This window comes from Benincasa hispida, chromosome 11 (genome assembly GCF_009727055.1).
Source record: "Benincasa hispida cultivar B227 chromosome 11, ASM972705v1, whole genome shotgun sequence".
NCBI classification, from domain to species: Eukaryota; Viridiplantae; Streptophyta; class Magnoliopsida; order Cucurbitales; family Cucurbitaceae; genus Benincasa; species Benincasa hispida.
The window spans coordinates 66,244,443-66,253,870 of record NC_052359.1 but is presented as its reverse complement, the minus strand read 5'-3'; the positions used below and the strand labels follow the sequence as shown (position 1 = coordinate 66,253,870).

At 36.7% G+C, this 9,428-nt stretch overlaps 2 protein-coding genes and 1 non-coding gene across 3 annotated transcripts; 1 reads left to right on the top strand and 2 right to left on the bottom strand.

The window, feature by feature from the left end:
• Nucleotides 1-246: 246 nt before the first annotated feature.
• On the bottom strand, nt 247-4,761 carry LOC120091884 (fra a 1-associated protein). The gene is made up of 2 exons (XM_039050042.1): nt 4,439-4,761; nt 247-753 (listed from the first exon to the last, which is right to left on the bottom strand). Exons 1-2 carry the CDS (start codon nt 4,648-4,650, stop codon nt 381-383), a joined length of 585 nt encoding a protein of 194 aa, XP_038905970.1. The 5' UTR covers nt 4,651-4,761; the 3' UTR covers nt 247-380.
• A 950-nt stretch (nt 4,762-5,711) lies between these two features.
• Nucleotides 5,712-5,784, bottom strand: TRNAR-UCU. Its single transcript has one exon. It is a non-coding gene; the product is annotated as a tRNA-Arg (tRNA).
• An 83-nt stretch (nt 5,785-5,867) lies between these two features.
• LOC120090152 (putative pentatricopeptide repeat-containing protein At5g06400, mitochondrial) lies at nt 5,868-9,183 on the top strand. The gene has a single exon (XM_039047670.1). The coding sequence runs from the start codon at nt 5,902-5,904 to the stop codon at nt 9,025-9,027; it is 3,126 nt and encodes a 1,041-aa protein (XP_038903598.1). The 5' UTR covers nt 5,868-5,901; the 3' UTR covers nt 9,028-9,183.
• Nucleotides 9,184-9,428: the final 245 nt, after the last annotated feature.

The window sequence follows — 9,428 nt, the reverse complement described above, 5'->3', positions numbered from 1 at the left end:
GTAGTTTATGGATTAAGTTATATATTATCATTATCTAATATAAAAAGATGGTTTGATCCTCCCATTGTTAAGGTTGTATAGCTTTTTAAAACTACAAACTTGGTTGTTTTCAAAACTAACAATTTAGCCCTATTCAAGAAAGATTCTCACACATAATCAGTCAATATGTCAATATCTATAAGCAAAGATTGAATATAACAATTTTTAGACTTGCAGAACCTTAGTAATTTTTCCAGGGAAAAAAGCTTGCTGAAGGAAAACTAAAGAGTATATTTTATTGATTACCAAATGTACAGCCACCAAAAATAAAGATAATATACTGTGTACTCATCGTATCTAACATCTGAAAAAAAAAGGACAATCAGGTTCATCTAGGGCATTTAGACATCCCTGGCCAATCCAGATAGATCAACATGACCGGAATCGGGCTCTTTTTGGTTAGAGAAGAACGCTGGTTCATGATCTTCTATGGGTATTCCTCGTCTCATCGACGGGGAGGATGAAGACTCTCTGTTGAATAGGGGTGGATCTCTCAAAGAACCAAAAAAACCATTCTTAATCTCTTCAGCTGCTTCAAAGAACCCCTTCATGCTACCAAAGAGACTCTGCTCAATTGCATCAATATCACTACGGAGCCCAGGGAAATCAAATGGTCGATGTTCTGACGATCCCGGTGAGAATGACCTATTGACCATCTGATCCGTTACATCCTCTTCCGTAAATTCCTTGTTGGACTGTATCACTTCGACCGGCCTGTACAAAAAAAATGATGCAACTATTATTCAGTCAGATGACTCATATCATCAATAGGACCCTCCTCGGATCCTTTTATGTGAGGAAGGGAAGGGGAAAAGAGATATGTAAAGGCTCTAAATGGGGAGAATAGTTGAAGGAAGGAAAACCAGTGGAATAAAATAACCAACTAGAAGCAAGTAATTTTAAAGGAGGGAAGATGAGAAACTAGAGGATTACTATAAAGTTTGCAACCGTGTACAATATTAAACATCTGTTATTTTTGCTAAATAGTTACTGGTAATAAATATTTTTGGCTAAATATATGTCTCATGTTTTGGTATTTTTCAATATAGTCTTCACTGGTTTAAAAAGCTTTAAATTAGTCTTTTGTGTATTAATATTTTTTAATTTAGCTTCTCACGTGAATGTTAAAATTGGTTAATGATAAACTTACATGGCATGATACTTAATGAATTGGCAGAAATTTGGAGAAGAAAAAAGGCCATCTAGGATAAGAAAGCTTAATTTTTGTCGATTTCTTAGAAACTCAAGAGGAATAAGAATCTTTTCCCAGCTTTTTTTTTCCTCCTCTATATTTCCACCAGTTCACGAAGAATTATGCCATGTAAAATTATCATCAGCAAATTGTAACATTCCCTGACGATGAGGGACTGAATTGGAAAATGTTAAAACATAAGAGACATAAAAGCTTCTTAATCAATAGGGGATCAAATAGAAAAGGCCTTAAACATTAGGAACTTTAAAGCGTATGTTTAGACACTTCTTTGTTATTTTGACTAAATATCTAGTCGTGTAGATAAGTATTAGGGAGTAAAAAATCACAAAAGTAAAGATGGGCAGTAAAGTGTAACATAAACCGTGTCATCAGTAGGATATTTTAGCCCAAAAGAAGAAAACCCTAATGAAATGAATACGTTACCTCCCTTCAGGAGCTAAACAAAACAAGCACAATTACCCTTTATCACAAACATGCAATTGTCACCATAAATAAGAACCATAATTACGCTTAGAAGTATGAAGCAGAACCATGTCTTGTACCAATGGAGGAGCCCCAAATCAAATAATAAAATGGTAATTCAACTAATTGATTAATAGGCTAGGAATATTGACAGTCTAAGCCCAGAAGGAGAAGAAGAAATCACCTCCAATGAACTACAAAGAAGGTCCACCTTCCTGAATAATAAATTCAACAATCAAGCACCGTAGTGTCTAGGAACTAATGAAGCAGAGAAAAATGTCCCTATGAAGCTTTCATGTGCAAAGTCATAATTTGCACCCATTATTGTTTACAGATAGTAATATAACTTCCTCTGCCAGGCTCAGAAAAATATTCTCAAAAACTGTCCTTTCATTTCCTAATGTAATCCAAAGTGAAGGCTGCCTACACCCCAAAAACCAATTCTACTAGTCAATTTATCTTTCAATATATGGTAGCACAGATTCTACTCGCCGATATTCAAGGCACTACCCAATGATTTCCAATCATGTCATTCAACCATCGTACATCTAACCAGCACAACTGCACTCCAGGAAATGCTTTCCTCAGTCATCTTCATAATTTTCCATCAAAGTAACATCTTCACCTAATCTTGCTTGCCATTATACATCACAACCCTGTTGTGATTTTAGAGAGAAGAAGCCCTAGTCTAAGATATGCAAATGATCTCAGCCATAATCTCCAACCCTCTAATTTCACATGCCCCTTCATCTCTCTCATTCTCCTCAGCTTACAAGATCCATTTTCAGTTACTCCCTTATCTCTCTCTTCCTTCATTCATCAGTTTCTTCCTCTTATTCTTGTTTTCGAAAATATTAAATTCCATCAACTTTTAAGAAAAAGAATGTTAAAAACATTTATTTAGTGGCAAAAAGAGAGAGAGAGAGAGAATTTTGTATCCCTTCATGGGACACTTAAGCATCTAAATTCTTAATTTAATCAATTTTCATAATTTTGAAGAAAGATCAGCAGGAGGCCAAATGTGCACACGGATGTGAAGTTAAAGAAGATAGTGAGAACGTGTGAAATAACCCAAAAAAAGATAAAATCAGTCTTCTTCTATCATGGTAATTTTGGTGACCTTAATAAGTGGGGTAGGTCGTGATTTTTTTTTTCTTTTTTTGGGGTAAGAAACCGAGTGTTCACCGAGGAAAATGAAATAATATACAAGGGCATAAAAGCCAATCTCACACAAAAGGGAGTACAAACACTAACTAAAGAAACCAACCCCAAACCAAGGGCTAAAGTGAGCATAACTCACAGATAATTAAACATGTACTCCTTCCTTTGCAATCGAAGGTTCAAATCCCCATAACCCCCACTTGTACTCAATAGGATCAAACCAAGGTCATGATTACAAAAAAGGTCAGGTAATAGACGGCAATAAGCACCTATTAATCTAGCAACCTCCATACCTCCTCTCAAGGTCTCTTGGCTTCCTTAAAATTTATGCTATCTTTCTCAAACCAAATCCCCCACAACAAGGCAAAGAAACAAAGCCACCACAAAACCTTCCTTTATCCAGAAACAGGAGATTCAAGAGCACCTCTTCAACCACGAGCTGCACTCTCTACTACGAGTAAGACATAAGTTAAAAGTAGTCAAGCATTGCTCCACAAAGAATGAGCAAAAGAGCACCCCCAAAACAGAGGTTCAATATCCTTGTCAAGCCTCCGACAAAGAATGCACCATTGCAAGATCAACACTATAGAAGATCGTCCCTGAATACAGTCCAAGTTAATAATTCTTCTGTGCAAAACCTGCACACAAAGAATTTGACCTTCTAGGAAATTTTACCCTTCCAAAGAGAGGAGAAGATAAAGGCAAATGGGAGGATTGGGGTTACACAAAATATTAGAAATAGCTGAGTAGAGGTTTTTACTCATGCCCTTAAAATCATACTCTCTAACCCACACAAAATGTGAGGCTCATATTTGCTCACAGTAATCCTATGCCACAAACACAAAGCATTAGCTCCGAGAAAAATTACCACAGCCATTTTGCCACTAACACCTCTTTATGGAGTCTCAAATTCCCAATACCTAAACCTCCCAAGGCCAGAGGTTTTGAAACCACATCCCACCTCACAAGATGGGAACCTCCCCTCATCAACTCCTTCCCATTGAAAATCTCTCACCATCTTCTCAATAGACTTGCTAACCAAACACGCTTCCTAAACAAAGACAAGAAGTAACTGGGGATGTCAGATAATTGACCGGATAAGTGTTAATCTACCCCCCTTGAAAAAGAAGGCTCTTCCTCTAGATCCCATATGTTTTTGCCTTTTACCCCTTTTTCACCACAGGATTCCAGAAAGATTGACACTTTGAGTTACCCTCAAAACGGCTCCGTAGTTCAATTTATCGAACAGAAGTTCAATTAACAAATAGCAGGAACCAACCTTTTCCTTTCACAATATACTTCTATATTTACATCTATGGTATATCCAAAAACTACAAAGAAAATAAAAATTAGGAACAACCATGTGGACATTTTATTCCAAATAAAGAAAACCAATACAGAAATGAAACCTAAGGTTCAACAATTTCCTTTTTATCAACAACAAACAGCATAAAACACTTCTTTTCCCTTCACCCTACTGAAGAAAATCGAAAGATAACAATTGCTAGGTTAAAATAAACTGCCACAGGACAACAAAGATCGGAAAAACACACATGCACATACCTTCCAATGCAGTCTCTGAGAATCTCCTCGGTTCTCTCGCACTTCCTGACAAATTTTCCGGGCTCAACCTCCTCGGTCTTGCACTGCGACTTCACCACTTTTCTGGTCGAACACCGATCGCTGAAGGACGGAGCGGCAGAATTGTTGATCTTAGCGGCATCGACGGCGGATGAATCCAATTCTCCGGTGTCGTCTCTCCAGACCCATCCCATTTTCGAAGCTGGATTTCGCGAACCTTCCTCCTCTCTGCGAGATTCTCCTTTAGAGTAGAGTCTTTCTTGGGCGCCACGGCTTGAGACGATACGAGAGATAGAGACTGAATTTATTTGAGAGCAATAAATATATATATATATGAGATAATTGTCTTTGCAATCCAAAATTTGAGCCCAAAATGAAATTTAATAATCCTATGGCTCCAAATATTAATCAATATAGCACAATTACAACGAACATGTAGGTATAACAAAATTTCAATTTTACTTTCAAAGTCTGTCAGTATTGGGTTTAGGTTCATGATAAGAGTCTACACCTAAAGACTATCACACATAAATTTCGTTATATTTATGATTCTTTAAAATATTGTTATATATTTGATTATTAAATTTAAAACTTCTATACATTACATTTACCTTTTTAAAACCTATGCTTTTCTTTACCTTTTGCTTGCATCATCATCAACTGAAATTACCAAAACAACTTTATTGTGCATGCATGTTGAATTCTCAATTCTTTCATTACTGTCGCTCTTTGCTCATTTATCTTCAATCATACCTCTTGTTATTCACTTTCTTTTAAAACAAGAGCGTGTTGTAAATAAAAAGAGAGATGGAGAGGAGTGAGAAAACCTAAACTCTTAGCAAAGAGTAGCGAGCAAGAATTTCTAATTTTCTTGCAAGAAGTAAGAATAAGAAGAGTAAAGAGACAGTGGAATCTCATCGCTCGTACACAATATTCGATTTTGATAATTTTCCATATAATATAATAAAAAAAAATAATAATAAACATACAGAATCAAGAAACATAGTTGTTAGAAAATTGGATAAAATTTTATTTGAACTTTTTAAAATGACTTACATGTACACAAAACACCTAATATATAAAATATTGATGTCTATGGATATCTTTATTATATATGACTAATCAAAAAGTCAAAATATATACTTTTTAAAAATTCAGTAAGACTTGTTTTTTTAAAATGATATGTACAATATATAAAATATCAATGACCATAAATATTTCCAAAAAAATTATAAAATAAAATTGAAAGAGAAAACACGCTCGGTGGGACTCGAACCCACAATCGTCTGATTAGAAGTCAGACGCCTTATCCATTAGGCCACGAGCGCCTCTTCTGTTCACGTAATGCATTTCAATTATTTTAAATAAAACAATTTCTTTTATTCAACACTCGAGATTTTCATTACTTCACCGGAAACGAATCCGAAGAGACGATCCCCGTAAGAATGCGGAAGTTAATCCGCTTCCATTCTCCATATTCAAATTCAACGCTCGATTTTCTTCGCTTTCATCTCTCTCAGTTTCAGGTTCTTCGTTTCTCGACTCTTGTAAGAAAACGAAAAAGTTCTTCTCGTCCAGCTGGAACCCAAGAATCTCAGTACCCGGAAACGGCTGATACTTCAAGCTTCAGGTCGCTTTTCAATGAGATTACTGAGATTTTGGGTTCTGAAAGTTATGTTCATGATAAAATATCTTTTCGGGATTTGGAGTTGAAAGAAAGTCAGGAAAGGGACTCTTTGAATGGGAAAGAACAGTTACTCTGTGCCTCAGGTGTTTGTAAAAATTCCGAGGAAGAAACTGAGAGTACCCAGTTGGTTGTCTTGGAAGAAAAAGATGTTAGTTCGGTTGTTCATCAAATTGCAGCCGTCATTCGTGCTGGAAATGGGTTGATTTCGATGGAGGAGAGATTGGGAAGTTTGGATGTTAGGTTCAGTTCTGAAGTTGTGGAGAAAGTTCTGAAGAGGTGTTTTAAATTCCAACATTTGGCTCTTGGGTTCTTCAATTGGGTGAAATCCCGAGATGAGTTTCAGTGTACAACTAGTGTTTTGAACACAATGCTTAGCATTGCTAGTGAAGCTAGAGATTTCAAGCTCATTGAGAAGTTAGTGGAGGAAATGGAGAATTACTCCTTGAAGAAGGATATCAAGACTTGGACCATTCTTATCTCTCTCTATGGCAATGCAAAGTTAACTGGAAAAGCCTTGATGGTTTACAATAAGATGAGGGAAAGTGGGTGTGAACCAGATGGGGTTGTTTACAAGACTTTAATCTGTTCACTCTCTGCTGCTGGAAAGCCTGAACTTGCCATGGAGTTTTACCAAGAGATGGTCAAGAAAGGAATTACGGTTGTTGACATGAAAATGTGCAAGGTGCTGTTGAGTTGTCTTGCTGGATCAGGAGATACAGCCTCTGTTCTTGACATTGCAAAGGACATGGTAGCATTGTTTAATGTTCCAGAACGTGATGCGTATCATTACATTCTCAAGAGTTTTTGCATCTCCGGGAGAATTAAAGAAGCTCTGGAGTTCATTCATGACCTTAATAGTAAAGGTATAGTACTAGACCCCGAATACTTTGAGATTCTGGTTGGAGGACTCTGTCGTGCTAATCGACTTGAGGATGCTTTGGAACTGGTCAATATTATGAAGAGGAAAATTGATGGTGATGGGAAGATATATGGCATTATCATTAATTGGTATTTAAGGCGAAATGATGTCTTGAAGGCTCTTGATCTGTTTCAAAACATGAAAGAAATGGGTTATTTGCCTACTACTTCAACTTACACTCAACTGATGCAACATCTCTTTAGGTTGGCCGAGTATGAGAAAGGCTTTGAGCTTTATAAAGAGATGCAGGAAAAGGGGGTTGAATTAGATGCGGTGGCAATCATGACCGTGGTTGTTGGTAATGTCCGCCAAAACCGTATAACTGAAGCATGGAATGTTTTCAGAACCATGGAAAACAAGCCTACATGGAAATCCTGTTCAGTCTTCATCAGGGAGCTTTTTAGGATTTCTAGAACCGATGAGATAGTCAAGGTTCTAAATGAGATGCAGGAATTGAATACTGTCATCCCCGACAAATTATTTCGATCAGTAGTGTCTTACATGGAGAAAGGAGGAGATGTGATCAGTTTAGAGAAAGTAAAGAAAATGAGAAGTATTGTTGAACTCTTTCCACAAGAAGGTGAGGTAAATAGAGAAGACGATGCACACAAGATAAAAGATCTTAGTATTGAGGTGAACTTTAAGCATTCCAAACCAACAAGTATCACTTGTCATATGGAGACACTTCCAAGAAACTACAGAGAGGAGGATCTTGATGAAATTTTCAAGATACTGTCATCTTCAACAGATTGGAAACAAATTAAGAAAGCACTGGAAAACTGCGGCGTAGAGTTCACCCCAGAACTAGTTCTTGAGACATTGCGGAAATGTAGTTTGGATGGTTGTGCAGCATTACATTTTTTTGCTTGGGTAGGAAAGCAACCAGGTTATAATCATACTACAGAAACTTACAACATGGCTATTAAAGTCGCGGGGATCGGGAAAGATTTCAAGCACATGAGAAGTCTTTTCTACGAAATGAGAAGAAGGGGGTGCTTAATAACTCCAGATACTTGGACAATCATGATTATGCAATATGGTCGAGCAGGTCTTACAGAGATTGCATTGAAGTCATTTAAAGAAATGAAAGAAAGCAACATCAAGCCAAATGCCACTACCTATAAGTATTTGATCATGACCCTTTGCGGGTTGAAACGGAGGAAGGTAGATGAGGCCATTACCTTATTCCAAGAAATGATTCGTTCTGAGTACATCCCTGATAAGGAATTGTTAGAAACATATCTAGGTTGTTTATGCAAACACAGTAGGCTTTCAGATGCTAAAGGATGCATAGATCACCTCAGAAAAGTCGGTTTCACGATCCCCCTCATTTACTCTTTGTATATTCGAGCTCTTTGTCGTGCCAGAAAATTAGACGAGGCATTGACATTACTAGAAGAGGTAGGGGCTGAGAGATCCAAACTCGATAGCTACATCTATGGGAGCCTCATTCATGGACTTCTACAAACGGGACGAACCAAAGAGGCATTGGCAAAGATGAACTCAATGAAACAAGTCGGCATAAATCCAACTGTACACGTGTACACATCATTTATAGTTTATTCATTCAAGGAGAAACAAACAAGAAGAGCTCTGGAAATACTTGCAAAGATGCTGCAGGAGGGTTGTGAACCAACAATTGCTACTTACTCAGCATTGGTCCATGGCTACATGAACATGAGAAATTTTGGTGAAGCATGGAAGGTTTTCAATTATATCAAGAGAAATGGGCCTTCTCCTGATTTTAAAGCTTATACAATGCTGATTTCTTGTCTTTGTAAAGCAGGGAGATCTGAAGAAGCCTTGCAGATAATATCTGAGATGCTCGACAGTGGGATTGCTCCCAGCAGTGTTAACTTCAGGACAGTTTTCTTTGGCCTGAATCGGGAGGGTAAGCATATTTTGGCTCGTGATGTACTTCAACAAAAATTGGGTTTAATTAGAAGAAGAAAGTTTCAAAAATGATGTTTTAAAATCATTCTTTTTAATTTTTAATAGCATTTGAAAGTTCCTTTGGGAGGTTTTGATAGATTGCTTAAGAATACATGGAGAAAAAGGAGTTGCGATTCTTTTTGAGTTCTAACGAATGTAAAGGTGAAGAATCAAACCTTTTAACTTTGAGAAAGCTAAACTCTAACTTTATCTATTGAGTTATATTTGAATTGACAAGTTCACTGTATAATTGAAAATAATTAGAATAATCTTTTATTTTATTTTTTGAGATCAAAAGTTTCAGTTTTATCAAATTGAATTTTAAACTTAAGAACAAGTATAACACCAATGTTGTCGAATTTTGTAAAAACAAACTAATAGATCATATAACATTTAGGTCCCGTTTGACAACCATTATGTTTTTTATTTTTTGT